Source organism: Chrysoperla carnea, chromosome 1 (genome assembly GCF_905475395.1).
Source record: "Chrysoperla carnea chromosome 1, inChrCarn1.1, whole genome shotgun sequence".
Lineage (NCBI taxonomy): Eukaryota > Metazoa > Arthropoda > Insecta > Neuroptera > Chrysopidae > Chrysoperla > Chrysoperla carnea.
Genome location: NC_058337.1, coordinates 97,399,875 through 97,419,978, shown reverse-complemented (window position 1 = coordinate 97,419,978; position 20,104 = coordinate 97,399,875). Strand labels below are relative to the sequence as shown.

Sequence of the window (20,104 nt, the reverse complement as noted above, 5' to 3'; positions counted from 1 at the left end):
ACAATTTTCGCAAAAGAGAGGCGTTACACCTGTCTTGCGTCAGAAAAAATATTTAACTTTCCTTTTACAAATAGTCTTGAATTTTCAATTGCCATGACAAGACTTTGAATCTTAAGAGTATATTGGAGTAGCGCATCTTCAAGATCTTACTTTTTTTATCCTTAAATATTTCCTGGTAGAACCCAAAATTACATACCTACAAATATTATGTATTTGTAACGAAACAAAAAGTGTAGTGTTTTTGTCTAATGTATGTAAAAATATAACAAGTAAAATTGACAAAATTTAAAAAACCCACGACAAATTTTTCACGTACGGAACCCTAAACACGCAGTTGAAACACATCTAAGAACCCTCTCCATTAAATTAATTTTTCCTTAGAGCCTTCTCCAAACCGATTTTGAGAATCATGGCATATTTTCCAGTTGTTTCGGATAAGGCACCCTAAACTCGCACTTGAAACATATCTAAGAATACTCAATAACGATCACACACACATAGGGGTCAAACTTATAACACCTCCTTTTTTTGTTTGGAGGTTAAAAATGACGCAAAAATTGGAAAAAATGTATGCAGTTTTTTGGGTCTAGCCGAAGTGTTACAATAGTAATGGAACTACAAACACGTGGTCCCGCCAGTAAGCAATAATGCCTTCAGTCGAAATAACGCCTTGCAAGTTTTTACCAGCGGCAAATCTCGTATAATTTACCACAATATACTGAGGATACGTACAGGGTGATTTATATGATTATAATTTGTCAAGACTTAACTATCGAATACATCAATAGACTAGCTACGTTAATTGAACTAATGTAAATAATAATAAAGTTTTATATGGAAATATTCTATATGATAATACACGTTTATACTTATAACTTTGGGCGAAAGAGCGAATACAATATTTGATTTGATTTCGAACATTTAAAAAAAAATCCTAATTTAGAAAAAGTTTAGTTACAGATAGTTCATAAATAATACATCACGAATCTGAGCGTGAAAACAGATCTCCTTCTTCACTTGACATGATTTCTGTGTTGTAAGATACGAACGGTAAAAAATCACAAAAAATCTTGTTGATCTGTTCTCGTATCTTGTGACACGGAAACCTACGAAAAATTTTAAGACTTATTTTTAATTAGCAGTTTATTTGGAACGTGTCTATACTTGAAACTAATAGGCTATCCCGTTTATTGAAATACTTTAGAAAAAGGTATAAAACTTGGTTGACTGGAAATTCGAAGCTAAAAGCTAATATGTTTGAATCATTTATCTATGGTACCATTTGTTTGTTAAAAATATATAGTAGAATGATCTCCTATAATTCTATATCTATATTTTATCCTATAATCTTACGTGATACAAAAATAACCGTATTCAATAAAAGCTTGTAAATTTCAAAAAATTATGAAACGGTTATTGGCTAGATCAAGTCTATGTAATCTAAAACAATCTGTGAAATGATTCATGAGTATAAACGTGATTTATTTTCATGTTTTTTGCTTGCAATTAATTATCATGCAACATGCATATTTTGGCACTCTACAAAGCATGTATAGAATAAGAAAATTTACATGGTTTTTATTATTTGTCCAAGTGTAGAAGTAGTTAATTGTTTTTTTAAAGGATGATTATTATTGTAACGACGGATCAATTTCATGGATCAATCAGTGTATAATTGTACCTCATTATTTTTTCCATAACGCCTTTTAGTCTTTGTTCAGATAATGATGGAACTAATTTCTGCACCATTTCTTTAACAAATAATTCACTAATACCAGGACTAGTTCTTTCAGCAATTTCAAATGCATTTTTTAGTTCTTCAATCACATCCGTATTTTTATGTGATGATTCTTGACCACGTCCATTATAATGTTGTTTTCGCTGTAGCTAAAAAATAGATATACAGATAATTAAAAATTAATACATAGAATCAGCATACACTAGGGTTGTAAACTTTGAAAACATTTGAAAAAAACACAAAATTTTATGAATCAATTCACTCATTATGTTCTTCCAAAATCACGAAAAATTAACTTATACAAGAGTTTTACTAAAGCAATTACACGTCTTGATTTTTATGATATTTAAATTCTAACACAACCTTTTTTTGCAGTTCAATGCAGTTAACGCGTTTGCATTTGAATGCAGTTAACGCGAAAATTAGCTCAATGATAAACGATTGTTTAAGTTTGTTGTCAAACCTTGTACTACTAGTGTATTTAAAAAAAAAAACATACCTCGGACATTAATGGATAAATAACTCCTGATAAGCACTGTGATCTTGGCACTGAAGATTTAGAATTAGAAACATCTCGACTGTTACTGCCATCACTACTTCGTTTCGATGACAATTTCTTTTCAACAATTGGTTCAGTTGACTGATCATTATTTCCCCGATGATCTAATGGACTTAATTCCCTAGACATTCGTTTATCCCTTTGTTGTTGATCTTTTAATGCTTCTCTTTGTTGTTGTTGTTGCTGTTCACGATCTCTTTGTTGTTCACGATCTCTTTCACGATCTCTTTCTCTTTCACGCTCTCGTTCTCTTTCGCGTTGTTCCTTTCTATTTTCTGCTGGTGGTGGTGGTGCGGTAGACGCAGGACGGGACGACTATAAAATAAAAAATTGAATAATTATTTTAATCAAATTTATTTTAGATATTATCAAACAATTTTTACCGGTGTTGCTTTTTCTGATGATCGATAATGATTTAAATTTGAATCTTTTGGCGGCGATTTAGTTAATGGAGGACCAGATCCATTTTGAACTTTATTATGAGGCACCTTGTGGTTCGGTGTTAAAGAGAGATCGTCTAATGTATGAGGCATTATTGAATGTGGTCCTTTAACGGTCATTATCCATGGTTCATCTAAATCACTTTCTTGCTTTGATTCTTCCCTACAAGTAAATGTTATTCGTTATAATTAATTCGTTAATATAATTTCTAAAAAGGGTGCGTAAATATAACTAAATATTTGTTGTGCATTTTTTTAAATTTTGTTACTTGTTCTAAAGCTTTGACAATAATAAAAAATCAATATAGTTGTATTATTTTAGTTAAAAATTCCAATAATTCAACAATATTATAATATATAGAAGCAGAGGAGCGTTAATCATCAAATAAAAAGTTATAAAAAAGACAAATTAATTTTTAGAGTCGTTTGCGAACTAATTCTTTCTATTATTTATTAAATTTAACTCCTTGATAAGTTCGACACGATGCCGGGAGTGTTGTTTAGTAAACCGCTTTTAACTGTATACAATTAATATATTCGACTACTTGTAAAAATTATATGCAGAACAGAAGTGCTTGTTCGAGTTCATACAGTTGTTTGACACAAGTCTTAAGAGAATCATTTTCTTATTTCTTATATAACACTATCTGTGACTGTAAAATCCCACAATCTTTATTATACCCTGTTTATATGTAATATATATCAAGGTATACTAACTTTAATCCCAGGTTTGTGACGCTTAAAAATATTGATGGTAAGAAAAAATTTTGAACGAAAAAAGTTACTAAGCGGAAGATTTAGTCTTCAAAATACAAGTACTAATCACCTAAAAATAATTGTTACTTTTCACCCATGAGAAAATTTAGTTAGCAAAATTTTAACTTACGAATCAGAATTTTCAGATTCAGTTTCACTTTCTTCACTTCTTTGCGATTTCCATTTTTTATATCTATCAATAAGATCTATTAAATATGAATTCTTTTTTGCTTTTCTTATAAACGCAAACTTCAATAATTCTTTGGCTGTAGGTCTCTAAAAAATAAAATTTCAATATAAAAAACTAATTTCAATTGTCATTTACATTGTCACTTACATTTTCTGGATCTTTATTTAGACAAGCTTCCACAAATTCTTTAAATTGTTTTGTATAATTTCCAGTTAATTGAGGTGGGTTATTTTTTGGAATGAGAAATAAAACTCGCATTGGATGCAATTCAGAATTTGGTGGCTCACCCTTAGCCAATTCAATAGCTGTAATACCTAATGACCATATATCTGCTTTTGAATCGTATGCAGATTGTTTGATAACTTCTGGTGCCATCCAAAATGGTGTTCCCACAAATGTATTTCGTTTACTTGTTGTATTTGTTAATTGACCCGCAACACCAAAATCAGCTAATTTTACATCACCCATTTCGCTTAATAGGACATTAGCGGCTTTTATATCTCTATGTAATTTACGTTCGCTATGAAGATAATCTAAGCCTTTTAATACTTCACGAAGTATTATAGCAATGTGCATTTCTTCAAAACTACCAGCTTTCATGAGATCCAAAGCGGAACCACCACCCAAATATTCCATAATAATCCATAATTTTGTACCCTGTAACAAATAAAAACAACAATATTATTATATGCACTATAATTTTTAGGAAATTTAATGATGTTCAAAATATGGTGTTTACTAGCTAGTTTGGTTACACAAAACCTCAAAGTTTCCCCCCACGGGTTTTACTTTGAGTGAGTTTACAGAATTTTCACATTTATGTATGATTAATTTGAGTATATCCTTGTACCAAATTTTGCATAAGTCGAAGAATCTGTGATATAGACTATCTAAGGTAAAGTGAGACAAACGGAAAGTAATATTTAAATAGCTTTAAGATCCCAAAATTAATACGAGAAACGAAAGGGAACTGTATAAAAAAACAGTTAAATTAGAGCTTTTAATGACTTTTTTTTTTTAAACTTCACCTCTTATAGAGTCGAAAATTGGGGCTAAACACTTGACAGATATTTTATTAATAATTGATTTTGAAATAGTATTACGAATTGTTTTTCTGACAGTTCTAAGCAACTTCATTTTCCAATTTTAATTCAATTGAATTTTTTAATAGTTCGTAAACTTTAATTAATTTTTAAGATTTGTATTTGTATTTCTTTCTTTTTTTTATACTTAGAGGAAATCAAATTCTAAAATGATTTATTATTGATTGCAAAGGTTTGTTTGCTTTTTATAAAAATTGTAGTGAATCATGATTATTCGAGTTTTATCTAACAATTTCCAAGGAATAGTTTTTGTTACACTGTGCAAAACGGTTGCGACATAAGAGCTGATTATCGTCAAAATTACTCAAATTCCAACCTGCTATAACATATAGACTGACAGAATTACTTTCGCATTTTTTAGATATGTTCTAGAAAAGTACTGAAGCCGTTTTTGAGGAAAATTTTCACCCAATTCAAGAGTTTGGTTATGAGTGGATATATTTATAGGGTGCATTCTTATAGTTAAAAAAATGTTTTCAAATCAGTTTTGTGTGGCGGTAATTTTAATAAAATTTAGTTTTATAATTAAAGAATTAAATTTTAATTTGCCATACCAAAATTAGGTTGTTTTACTACCGTAAATACCGCGTTAAAAGTATTCGCTCTCAGATCCAAGCCGTACATCATCCCTACCTAATTTCAATAAGAAAAGAAATATTCGAAATTCAGTAGTGATAAAACTCGATTGTTAAAAATTGTTTATTGTGCCTTTTACATGCAAAAAATTCTTTGGAAGTAAAAGCAGAAAGAAATACTAGCACGATAAAGTTGAAAACGCAGCGTCATTTAAAGTATGTTCTAGGAAGTAGATAGTAATATTAAGGTGAATATATATGGTACTAAATATAGTGAACATACAATAGCGAAGTGAAGTGCATCTGATATTCTGATATGTTTATTGTTTAATCACCGGATGCGGAACTGCGCCCTCCAGTAACAAAAACATTATAATAATAAACAAACAATATACAACTAGAACTAGAATAATAGTATGTGATATATACTATTGAAATTTACACTAAATAATGCTATTAGAACAATATCAGAAATTATAAATCGTAAAGGCCGATACTAATATTAAAAAATTCGTAGCGCAGTAGCTGCGTTAGCTAAGCGAATTTCCTCAGAGATTGAAACCGACTTCAGAAATATTGAAAATGGCGTGATACACATTTTTGGTACATACCGGGTATGGAACCGATAATGTGAAAATATTTTTGGAAAGCTTATGTTCTTTTTTTCGGAAATGGGCACTAATTGAAAAAAGCAACCTGCAAAACAATGTTCTGAGACTCGGGGGATTTGATATCGTAAATTTTCCTCCTTGCGATGATTTGAGGGGTGTGTTTTATTTTAAAGGAGTTACAGCTATTAAACAAATATAATTTATTTTTTGGTCTTGAAAAATGATATTTAGGCACAAAAAATTCACTCTGCACATGCGTAACAATTGTCAAACTCGGATTTCCTTTGCGAGTTATGATTCAAGTATCTGTGAGAAGTCCTGGTGTTTCTTCATTATAACTTTGTTTAGAAAATAATATGTGTACACTAAGTTGTATGAGTATATTTTTTATCAATATTATGTTTATTGTACCAACTTTAATTATTTATAACAAATTAGATATGGATGGCTTGCGTCACAGTCAATTTATTGTAAATTAATAAATAATATATTATAATAATTTGCAATAAATAATAAGTGGGCTTGTATTCTATATTATTTATTGATTGCTTTTATTAATCATGATGATGACATGCGCTTTAATTGTGTAATAAAATTATTCAGAAACTTTGCTTTAATCGCAGCCTTCAGCATGTATTAGTAAATTAAAAAAAAACATATTACTAGTATTTTTATGGCATTAAAAAGTAAAAATAATGTTTTTTTTTTGGGTCATTCACATACATACGTGCAAAAGCTTGTAATGCTTAGGATTTAAGGATCCCATTAAGTATTGTGGATCCCATTAAGTAATCTGTTTAAAATATGATGCCCTATTTTGAAGATCCAATATTCATGGAGATAAGAAGATGAGAGCCAACGTAGTATATGCTTTAATTGAATTGCCGAATCAGCTGTTTAACATAACCGTAAGTTCAGCTAAGCAAAATAGCTTGAAGAAATTTAGCGGTTTTCCATAATTACTGAACTTATAAAAATCAAGTTGTGTGTGTGTGTGTATTGAGTATATGTATACACACCACGTCTAAGTATTATGTACAGTAACATTACCGTTGTCATAAATAGTATACACATGCATATATGAGCAAATTTTTATAAACTTGACTATAGTGGCTGAATAACCTAAAATAAGTAACAATTCAACATTTAATTTTTTTGCTTATGTCCGTGAGAACAAGCCACATCAATATATGCCTATGTGGCTGTAAAAAGATGTACTCGACATTCAAGAATTGTTTACTGGAGAATGGTTGCAGTATACTACCGATGAAAATATGCGCAATAAGAGAGCAGTTAAGCTGTTAAGCGACCGAGACAAAAATTAACAAGATAGCTAGGTTATAATTATGTGAATTACATCAACGGTGACAAGATCAAAGATAGTTGATCGATGGCGTTGTCGATAAGCGTAGTCCTGGATACACAATGGCCAAGTGTGTTGGCAATGGTTGCCTAGTCAAGATGTGGCGAGAAATATGGGAGATTGACTCATCGCTGTCAGCGAGCAAATTGCTAAAAGATACTATCGATAAAATCACAAACAAAACTCGGGGAGATATGGTAGGATTGAGATGATTGTTTTATTATTCGGAATCTGTATCTGAAGATTGATATCAATGGCACAAATAGACTGTTAAATCATAAGATAAGGCCTAGTGTGCACAATCACTGGAGTCATCACGGGAAACCCTGCCATTGAAATCAATATGAAAAAATGAGGAATTACCAATGGCAATGTATGCGAGTAATGCGACGAGGAAGAAGAAACAACAAATTATCTGTTGTATTGATGCAATTTGCCTGATTTTTAAAATATTTTGCCTCTCATAACTCTTACGCCTCAAACTATAGGTAATGAACGGCCTTAAGAGGCCCCGATTTGAATTACAACAATTTTATTTTTATACCATAGCAACAAATTTTGTGGTCAACAAAAAAACACGCAATGGTAAAACGGTATTATAATTTTGTGTTATTATTATTTTGATAAATAAACAAACATTATACAAACAGCTTAAGGCTATAAAATTATATTATTTTGGTGTAATACTTAACACGTTTATTCCATTTCAATTTTTAAGTTATTAAATTTCACAATTCAATCGAATAAGCAAAATTTGATAATGGATAGAGCCATGACACAATCTTTAAATAAGAAAAGTTCACAGATAAGAAATTAAGAAAGAAGATATAAGTTCATAGATAAAAAAAGTTAGTAGATTTCAAATTACTATACGTGACATGTCTTATTATAGGCTGTTTCGTATTTCGGGTATATCGGCCAGTAATAATATAATTATTGCGAAAATTGGAAATAATTAATTAATTTAAAAAAAAATTCAATAAAAAGTGTACTTTAAAATATAAGACAATTATAAATTTTTTACGTGACAAGAAAATTCAACCCTAAAGGTAAAAATAATGCGTCAAATATAAATATATACAAATGGAATGCTCCAAAACTACTGTGTAAAAATATAGGGGGTGTAATTCTAAGCAGAAAATTTGTTTAAAGTTTTTCCATCCGATCAGGTTTCCTCTATTCTATTCGTCAATTTGGCCACCTGTTCACATATGAAATTTATTGCTTCTTCTGATGTAAGCTATGTATTCCTTAAAGAGCATAGAGCTTTTAAAAGGCTAAGACGGCACGGATTCGACGTACCATTAATAAGATAGAACTATTGAATGTGGCACACCTTTACGTTAAAATTAAGTTAACAATAAGAAAGCTTACCTTAAGATATGACCCGAAATATTTTGTAACGAATGGACTATCACACTGTGATAGTACCATAATTTCTTGTTGTATATCTTCAATTTCATCTTCAGCTTCTTCTAAATCAATTATTTTAATTGCCACGACCTGCGTGGTACGATTATCAATACCTTTGAATACTTCACCAAATGATCCTTTCCCAATTCGTTCTTGTTTTGTAAAGATCAATTCTGGATCCACCTTCTGAAACAAACAAAAAATCAGAATTAAATTGTTGAACAAAATATTTTTTGACTAAAGTGGAAAGATCACATATAAAGTTTTATAACAAAAGAATTTTTATTTTTTCAAACTAATTTGAAAATTACGTACAGTTCTAAAAAACTTTTCAAACGAAAACGTTCGAAGAAAACATTTCGTAAAACATCGTGTGACGTAATAATTTTAATTAAGATTGTACAAAGAAGCTTTCAGAACTTTTTTTAAATTTAAGATTTTGGATTTTTATTTTTATAGGTTGGTGCTTTTAGTTAAAATTTACAGTTTAATTAATTATTTATTCAGCAGGTAGAGTTTTATATTAGAAACATTTGGATTTTTGATATTCAACATTCAATTATTTATAATAGCTCTTGTATCATTATTTCTATTTAGAGCAGGCACTAGATAGAATTGAGTGTGCAAAAGTAGAGAACCGCATTTTGTAAATTGATTATTGTTCAGGAAAAATTATAGAATAAGGTAGTACGAGCACCAAAGCAATTTTAAACTTAGGGTTGGTCCTAAATCCTATTGGTCCAATTTTTGTATACCCCCTCTCCTGCACAGAAATAGCCAAATGTCAATTTTTTGAACCAAATAAAGCTACCCGAGGTTTTTAAAAACAAGTTTTTAAACAATTTTTAACAATTAAAATTGAAGCTTTAAAATCAAACAATCTGTAATGACTCTTCAGATCTTTATAAAAAATGTTCAAAGATGGTTATTTAATTTATTCGCATTAATTTTCATCTTTGAAAACAACTGTTAATAACTCAAATATGGTGAACTTTAAGAAAACATCACAAGGCAGCCTTTTTGACGTAAAATTATCCAAAAAACAGGTGGCTTTATTTGGTGGAAAAAATTGACATTAGATTGTGTCTATGGAGGGGGGAGGGGTGACATGCGAAAATTGGATCAATAGGATTTCTGGCAACATCCGGAAAATTAATCGATAATCTTTTCTGAATAAGAATAAATTGACAAAATGCGGTCCTCTACTTTTACACACTCAAATCTATCTAGCGCCTGCTCTATTTTATAATTTCGCCGTTATTATTGTAAAACAACATGTTATTACTTGTGACACAAATACCTATAATAATATAGTTTTCGATAATAAAACAAAACAATCCTTTCGTACGTCCTATTTATTTAATAACATTGTAATTATAATTTTCAATTATAGTTTGTGTACATTAAATGAGATTTTATTGTAACACCCTCCAGTTAATAAATCATACATACGGAGATATGATCTAGAATTATTACATTACACATTTAACTCGTCTCTATAGTAGAGGACTCTCATAAACACTCAAGTAGGTACATAATTTATAACTTGGATCATCACTTGCATTAAAAATTTTATTAGGTGCAAAACATATTTTGCTAAATTCATAAAAATAATAATAAAACTTTATAAGTTGTATACATTTATCATTTAAATATTAATCAAAATTTTCTTTTTAATATTTGATTTTTGTAAGTCAACCATTTTTAAATGAAAATTTAAATTGGGGCCTATAAGAATTACACATGGACTGTCTTCAAAGGGCACAATCCTGTGGGCTGTTTTGTTCTATAAAACAATGTCAACATATTTAGTTTTAGCAAAATAGCATTTCACGTTTAGAGTTAAGTTACAAAAAACGAACTTAATTCTTCAACTTTAGGACTACCGAATTCTCAAACGAAGCAAGTTTAGCTAAATCGATTTATTGAGCAGCTGTATTTAATTTGGTTTGAGTGTTGTGAAGACGTTTTAGAGACAGTCTGTATAACAATATTATTATTTTTTGATCAATTATAAGATTTATTACTTAATGTAACATTCTGCATAATTTGTTCGAAAATAGGTTATTAAAAATTTTTTAGAGAGTAGAAAATCTATCAGAGTTACTGAGAAAAAAACTACTTTAACAAAACGGGTTATTTAAACGATCTATCAGTATAAACATTTTTTATGGTTTCTTGCGGTTTGTAATACAAATAAAATGGCATAGGTGATAACAATTAAAAAAACAATTATACGCGCAGCTAAAAAAACTACAAAACAAAAAATTCAAGTAAAAGAATCAAAATGTCGCAAATTGCACTACTTGGAACAAAAAATTGTTTTCCGATTCTTTGATTATTAAAAAAAAACTAATCATTCAAAATACCCACCCGATGGTTTTGATAATTAGAAATAGCTTGATAAGTAGGATGCTTGTCAGTTCAATGGCCATGGCCACCTTAGAAAGGCTTATAAATATTTCAAAAAATTTTCCTATATTACTTTTCTAATGGTATTTTTGTCAGGATTCCATATATCCCTTAATACTTCATCAATATTATTGACTGTGGTCTTATTTTGAAGATACTATTCATCGTAAATGGCACAAAATAATCCAAAACTATTTTATGTCATTAGAATGACATATATTTTTTTCACTTAAAATAACCAACATTATAAAAAATGTTATCAAGTTTTGCCGTATATTTGCAAAATTTTTAACATATTTGTGTTTAAAAACTGCCTATACATAAAAAACAAGGCCGAAGTTTACTCTCAGGCTGAAGGCCTATCTGGTGGTACATTGGGGTAAAATGTGAATAGAACAAAACTCACTGCCATTTTTATTCGATTCTCTAATAGCTAATGAGTTAGTGACTCTGGTAAAGTCTAATAAACACCATGCTATTCTACAGTGAAAAATATATGGTAACAAATCACATAAAGATTTTGAATGCCTCAAAAAACGACGAATATTCTTAAGTTTCAACGATTGGCTATTGAAAATATTTTAATGAATTAGGAGTAAATCAATCACTACATTTCGATGCGGTTTTCACTAATCGGATTTGATTCTCCCCAGATAAAAAGATTTTGCTAGGTTCATATAATAGGTTAATTATTACACAGATGCTCGGGAAAATAATGATTAATTAATAATTTGATGAATAAATTTTAAATTACCTATTGTAAATAAAATAAAAATTATTATTATTAAAATACAATTTCTAATTACATAACATAATTATAAATTGATAATCTTTGTAACAACTTTAACTTATGTACCTATATAATTTAAATTGTATGTCGATCTTCATCATTTTACTGCAATGTGTGATAATTAAGTATGCGAGTGTTTGTTTATGATATCATTATTTAAGGAAAATAAATATTTGAATGAATAGAAAACTTTGCTACTTATTTTAATCATTATATGGAGTGTATAGAATTATATAGTGATTCAAGTCACAATTTTTTATTTGTGATAAAATAAAGAAAATGTACTTTTAAATTGTATGGAAATTCATGATTTTTACCGGTTTTTATTTATAAAGAAAATAATTATAAACTATAGACACTTCCAATAAATTTTCGATGTACCAAAACACGTTGAATCGATTGTAGGGACCAAAAATATGATTCTTATAATAACAACATTTAAAAGTGTTTTGCAATAAATAAACTCGCTTAAAAAAATTGCGACATTAAAACATTTCAGAATCGTGTGCCATGATACATGACGCAATGATACAACTGGAGAACGCCAGGGCCCAAAATTTGCGATATAATGAATGAGAGAGAAATCTTTGCCTCATATGATTATGATATATGAGTATGACAGGGACACAGGGGAACTCCTTGGCAGTCTTCTCTCTCATTCATCATATCGCATCCACTTAGAGACTAGCAGATTCTCACGTTCTCTATATATATAAAGTCTTTGGATTCAAAACCATTGATAAAAGATGTTTATATTACCTTGTTTCGATAGCTTAGATGTCATTTTTTGGACTCAAACTAACTTTTAATACAAAAAAAAAAAAACGGAAAAGACAATTTTTTTGGAAGTGTCTATTTTTGGAATATTCGAAAAAAGACGTATTAATAGTTTTTATTAATTAATATTCGATTTTAAATTTTCTCAGAGTAATAAGTTTGGCATGGAATAATTATGTTTTTGTACCCACAGGTCAGAATATTAATTTTAACAAAAATGATACTTGGATCACTAGGGTCGTACAACCATCATATGTGATAAGGAAATATTTCATTTGAATTATTGTTTAGATTTTCAATATTCATTTAATTATTTGATAAGCATACAAAGATTTTTAACTTTACACGATGCATCAAAAACTATGGTATCTCTGTGTCACAAAAAACACACATTTTACTATATACAGGATGGGTCATTTTAATCTATAATGATTCATAGCTCGTTTTATAGTTAACCAATCAAAAAATAACTTACACAAAAGTTGTAGAGTTTGATGGGGGGACATCATGTTCTGACATCAGATCGGACCTAGTTCTTCGGGTTTCTTTAGTAGCCAATTTAGATCCTAAACGGTAAGAGATAGAATAACACTTTAAATTAGAAAGTTGATCCCCATAAAAAAACTAATAGTATTTACCTAAACCATTCTTTCGAAAATTATCAACTTTCTAATTTAATGTGTTATTCTATCTATTACCGTTTAGGATCTAAGTTGGCTTTTAAAGAAACCCGAAGAACTATGTTCAATATGATGTCAGAATATGATCCCCTCCCCCTATTAAACTCAGCAACTTTGGATAAAGTTATTTTTTGATTGGACAAAACGTGGTATTAACAATTAAAGATAAAAATGACCCACCCCTGTATACTCTATGTAAATTCACCTATCTGATCTGATTTGACCCACCTATCTTCAAAACAAGAAGCCGATATTATAACAGCTCGGCTAGGTAAGGTATTCATGGAACAGTCAAAAAAGATGATGTTATTAACTTCTAAATAGTTCGTGTAACCCTCAAGAGATACGCTAGTGTCACTCATTTCCACTCCACATATGATTGAAGCATCATTTAGAACCATAAATCCTGTAAAAATGGTAAACGAAATACAATTCGTGACCATCTTTTCTGATGTACTCAATGAATTATGATTGTTTTATATTTAAAAAAAAGTTGAAAACTGTACACATACTTTTGTAAAACAATCCCTTTATCTATTTTGAGTGTTATGGAATTGGGGTAAGTGAGAGTAAGGAAGGTGAAGGCTATATAACACAGTGGTCTTCACTAGCCTTGACTTTTCAACCCAGCGAAGCAGGCGGTTATCAAGCTAATCATAGGAAATAAATACTTATATCTCCACATATGATTGAATCGTCATATTAAGGTTTGTCTATGGCTCCAGGTATCTTGCAAATTGTGACGTCAGCCAAACAGCTTCGATCAGGTGACTACTTTTTGGCCAATGAGCGTGATCCTTGTAGGCCAATAATATTCGAATACTTTATTAAAATAATAAAAATTCCACTGTTTGATTTCGTACAAATTTAATAAACTTGGGCCATATAATTTTCAAAACAGTAACATTTATGTAATATTTGAGCAGCGTGTACGAATGGGCACACAATATAGATTACTCAAATAATATGTTTTGAAGTGACTGATGAGTGATGTGTAAACAAAATTATTCATTTGGAATTTGCAGGTATTATAACTTATTTCTATATGATGGTTTTGTTGAGGAAAAGTTATCAGTTATGAATTTCAGCACGATTATATAGGATACAGGATGATTTATTTTTTAATTCCACCTTAATATTTCGAAATTGAAGTGGAAAATAAAAAAACGCAAAAACAGGTACTGTATTTAAATGAGATTAAAAATACAGTATTACACTAGTACAGTATTTAGTTTTTTATTACAAGGTATAAGCAAGTCATTTTTTTTAAAATAGAAAATCCAAAATACGCTCATTGTAAAAAGTTAAGTAACTATGCTTACGGAAAGCGTTAATCGAGTAATTTAGACGTACTTGCAAAAATATTATATTTTAGTGTAGCCCGAAGAACTAGATCCAATCTGATGTCAGAACATGGTGTCCCTGTCAAATTTTTCTTCCCTGTCAAACTATAAACTTTTTTGAGGTTATTGTTTAATAGGTGGCGCCTCTGGCGAGATATTCAGATGCATAGATTAAAATGGACCACCCTGTAGATAAAGAACACATTTCAAATTAAAATTGTATTTCAAATATCACTAAAGCTTTACCTATAGTATAGAAGACCCTACCTAAATGTAAACACATTGTTCACACTTTATCATTGTTGAAAACAATATTTACAATCAAATAATATACAAGAACACTTTCAATTATTATTTAGAAAAAAACTTAGTTATCACGAAATGTTGATGTTGTCTGTTATTAAAAATTATAGCGTGATTTCAATACCCATATACTACCTACATACATACATACATACATACATGTTCATGTTTATACATCATTTTAATATGTTTTAGAGAATAATAAAACATATAGCTAGGTAGGTATATGATTATTTAAAAGTTCATTGTGCGGTGTGCCAATTGTTTTAATAATTTTTATTAGTTAACACTAAAAATAAGTTAATTGTCGAAATACCATGTATAGATAATGTTGATTACGCAATTGTTTGTTTTTTAATGTCGTGTAAGTAAGTAAACAGAGACACTCTTAGATAGCCCACAGTCGTATATATATAAACGACTAATGTGTCACACACACATGAGTGATATACCCATATAATACATACTATATAAATTTCCAAACTAATTTCCGCTTTCACGGGTAAACAGTGATATTTCCGAAAAAATGTTTCAAATAAATTGTTTATTTTTTTATAAGAAACATTTTCTACATTCAATTTTTGGTCTATCTCTAATGATTTACAAGATGAGTCCTACAGTCCCAAGCCCTTGACCTATGTTGCTCATTTACGAACTCAACTTCACTTCTTACGTCCTAAGCACGTTATAAAAATTACAGCTTGAAATCTCTTTACCTTCTTAAGTTAGCGTGTTCACAGACGGATAGACAGACAGACAACTGAAAATGGACTAATTAGGTGATTTTATGAACACCTATACTAAAATTTTGTTCATAGCATCAATATTTTTAAGCGTTACAAACTTGGAACTAAACTTAGTACAACTTGATATATTTCATATATACATGGTATGATAGTGTTTTAAAATACGGTTTAGGCCGGTTACTGGAAAATTTACAGTATTTTGCCAAAACCTGCATTTTCGTAATAATGAAAAAATTAAAAATACGAATTTTTTCATGAAGGTCGGTAAATGTAGATAAAAAATATTCTAAGCAACATTTTCTAATAGTTTTTTTTCCATATCTCCAACCATCTCTGACTCTAAGTAAAATAAGAATCAGCCCTATTTGTCAATTTGTAGTAGTCTGAGTTAAAGTTCTAATTTCTGTTAAGTCTCATGAAAAATGTGATTCATCACACTGTGAGTACGGTCAAAATGCGGGGACCAAAAAGAAGAAAACGCATCAAAAGATCTTTTTTAAAATTGAATTCGTCAAAATTAAAAAAAAGGTAATTTTCACATTATTTATAAATCAATAATATCTAGTATTAAGATCCTTTATTTCAGTAATATAAAAATTTTAAAAACTGAACCTTCCTATTTTTCAACTGAGACCTATTCGGTTAACCTGCATCGGACCCAAAACCTGCAAGAGAACGTTCTTCTTAAAATTTTAATAGCTTCGGATACCCCATATTGGTGGTATTCAATATATACTAAGTAAGTATAAGGATTCGATTTCGCGATAAAATCGTGAACAATGTAATGATGCAAGAAATTGTATTTTATTACTATTATAATACTTTTCTTTTTATCCATTCAATTCATTTTGTATTCACAATTATTATTACATGGTTACTATTATTTTATATAAAAAAAAAAACGTACAGAACGTGTTAATACAAATTAGGTTCCACGTTATTTTAAAAAACTTTGCCATTTGGATATAATCGATTGCAGTTACATATACTTTTACCTCAAAACTCAGTATCAGAAAACGAACTCTTTTATGTTGTATTTATTCGATTATGATTATATAAAAAAGTGGACTGTGAATATTAAAAATTGAGGAGTTAAGAGATGAATGCAATTTTTATTTACTAATATCTGACGAGAAAGACGCGTCACTCAGGAACACGTACCGAAAACATTCCTTGAGAAAAAAAAGGAACACGTACATATTTGTTCTGTAATCTAATATTTTGATTGACTATACATAGTCCAAAAGTGTGTCCATGTCTGGTCTGTCTGTCTGTTTAACCGCTAACCCCTTCTAAACCACGCAACAGAAATAGCTCATACATCAGGAATAACACATGAGCTATAATTGATAAAGATATATTAAAATTAAATTAAATTAAGATTTTAAAAAATTAATCTATCAGCATCATTTTGAATCATAAATCCTGTAAAAATGGTAACTAAATACAACTCATGGCCATCTTTTCTGATATACTCAATGAAATATGACTACTTTACATTTAAAAAAAATTGAAAACTGTACATATACTTTTGCATGTATAAAACCATCCCTATCCTTGTTTTGAGTGTTATGGAAGGGGAATAAGTGAGAGTAAATGAGCTGTAGACTATCAAACAATGATCTTTACCAGTCTTTACTGTTAAACCTGGGCGGTTATCAAGCTAGTAATAAGAAATTAATACTTATACATTCCGATAATAAAAATCATAAAATTTGAATCAAATTTTTTTTCTCGACAAATTGAATCTTAGTCTTAGAATGTTTGAATCTGATTACCCAATGATTCATTACACATTCAGTGTATTTCTATGGCATATTTAGTATATATAATAAACGATAGATTTGTCTTCCACTTTCTTTTTATAATTGGGTTCATTTTTTTTTTCGGAAAGATTTTACACCGCATAAACCTTTTTAATTTCTTTTTCTTCATACATCTCGCAACATCATCATCTGTATTTAGCTGATCAAGACAATAACCAGATGCTCTCTTTTTTTTTATAAAATTTATTAAAGTTTTTCTTTTTCCTGTTACTCTATCGATTCTGATGTATAAGCTTAAAATAAATTGAAAAATAATTGTTATTATCTTTTTTCTTTCTTGTATTCCTTGTATTATTCTTTTGAAATACTGTAAAAATCATTTAGAAAAACATTACTTTCATAGAAGTCTTAGCAAAAGTGTGCGTGTTCAGCGAATACTTTCTGGTGATCCCCTACACCTGATGAATAGTAAGGAAGAAAAATCTTGAGAAAATGCGAATCGGTTGGCTGTGTATTTCATTTAACTTGAAGCTGAGTTGTAACTCGAAAAAAAGGATTTACAAAAAACAGTTTTAAACAAAAATTTGTAGAGCAAAAAACTTGTAGAGAATCAGTACTCTGACGTTGACCTGTACTAACGAGGTTTATTAAAAATTAACTTTTGCTCATTGGTTAGAAGGGCCGGATTAACCACTAAGCGGTCCCTAATCTGCCTAATGGTTAATATAGTACTGATTCTATAATAACCATTAGGCAGATTAGACAACTGCCTAGTGGTTCGACGTTCGAGCAATTTCGGATCCTCAATGACAATGAGCAAACAATTCACCATTTAAAAATAGGTATATTTCGATCAATTTTGAAGCTAGGAAGTAGAAAAAAAAATTACTTCAGCTAGAAACTTTATTTATCTGAACTTTTTTTATTTGATGCATAGTTTTTTTGTAATTTGTAAAAAGCTGAAAACTTTCCTCAAATTTCGCATTTATTTTGCTGCTTAAAACTATGCACACCTCCTGGAATTGAGCAAACTTGGATTACACGCATTTAGGACCAAATGAAAGTATTCAAACGATTGCTGGAAACTAATTCTTCGAAAAATTTTTAATTGATTTGGCTTTTATGTTTTTATAACGGACTAAAAAGTATAAAATAATAAATAGCTATTAAAATACTTGTAAGATTGGAATCGAAAAACATTTTAGTTCATTATAGATACATGATACATAAAAAATTTTACTATTTTTATTTCCTGCTTTTTATGGTTTTGTGAATGCATTGCCATTCACTTCTGAGTTATGGTCCATATTTAAAGTCTCTAAGTTATCGGGAAGTTAGTTTAAAATCTATTACAAAATTCCACCCGGACATACAAAAAGCGAGTTATTAAAAACATGTTAATAAAGGAATTTACTTTTAGTGACAAGGTGTCCTCTCCTTTCGGGATATAGAATTATTTCATTAAAATTTATTAGTTTACCTATCGACTATCATATTCGCACCGTGCGTGAGTTTTTTTGAAGGCGTTTCCATGGTAACGATACACTACTTTAATTATAGAATTGTATGGATGCATATATAATTGTATGGATTGCCTTTATGACTTACATTAAAAATTTAATATTATTGTCTCACAAATTTAAATAAATAATTATGATAATTTACTTTTGAAAAATAATATTTGTGCAATTTGATTTCTTATTTTCACAATTTTTAATGCATTAAGATTAATTAATTAGTGTTTTTCAATAATTTTAATTTGAAATTTTCTATAATATTAACATGTAAAGAATTGCAAATTAGTCATAACAGCCTCCTTTAACGCCAAAATTTTTCACTGGAAGCGCTGGCATCGATTTTATTGTTCCTACCATGACTACGCACACAACGAATACTTAATATTAAGATTTGATAAAGATATTTTGTTATGTATAATTTTTAATTTGTACATTTAAACACGTGATTACAAAAAAATACGGTAGTGATAGTGAATTATTTGAAAGAAGCTAAAGTAATTATTTTATATTGTTTTATTATAAATTTATGTATGTTTTCACATAAACAAAAATGAAAGTTTTATATTTTTTATTTCGAATGCAAATAATTATTATTTAATAAATATTTAATTATATTTAATTACTATAAATGTTGCACAGTAAATTTATTGAGAGTTATATTCTGTTCAAATGTTAATGAAATTAATACTACTGTTCGTTTAATTTAACTTTTGCTTAATTATAGACTCAATGATTTAATAATTTTCGATAAATTGACTGTGAAAATAATCATTACTAGCCAAAGAAATGACTGATTGATGGGCTTTTGGCAAAAGTTGATAGCACTCGTGTATTTTTTGCAAAATTGAATATGAATAATAGATGATTATCTTTAGTCATATATGTAATAATTCTAGATGGCAGCCGTTCAGTTCAGCCTGTAAGAGGAACAGTCACGAGAAGAGTGAGATGCAAATAGGTAGCTTTTACCTAATATGCGCGTGCGCGGTAAGTTATAAAATGTTTGAAACATGTTAGTAAAA

The 20,104-nt window shown here is 29.3% G+C and overlaps 1 protein-coding gene across 2 annotated transcripts in view; it reads right to left on the bottom strand.

Moving 5' to 3' along the window:
- Nucleotides 1–20,104, bottom strand: part of LOC123290888 (serine/threonine-protein kinase 25) — a 107,077-nt gene that overhangs the window by 6,778 nt on the left and 80,195 nt on the right. For both annotated transcript variants that reach the window (XM_044871250.1, XM_044871249.1), the window contains exons 2-7: nucleotides 8,710–8,934; nucleotides 3,831–4,340; nucleotides 3,624–3,769; nucleotides 2,681–2,900; nucleotides 2,238–2,612; nucleotides 1,682–1,887 (exon numbers count right to left, since the gene is read on the bottom strand). In XM_044871250.1, coding sequence (XP_044727185.1) covers nucleotides 1,682–1,887; nucleotides 2,238–2,612; nucleotides 2,681–2,900; nucleotides 3,624–3,769; nucleotides 3,831–4,340; nucleotides 8,710–8,934 — 1,682 coding nt within the window. The remainder of the gene's footprint in view (nucleotides 1–1,681; nucleotides 1,888–2,237; nucleotides 2,613–2,680; nucleotides 2,901–3,623; nucleotides 3,770–3,830; nucleotides 4,341–8,709; nucleotides 8,935–20,104) is intronic.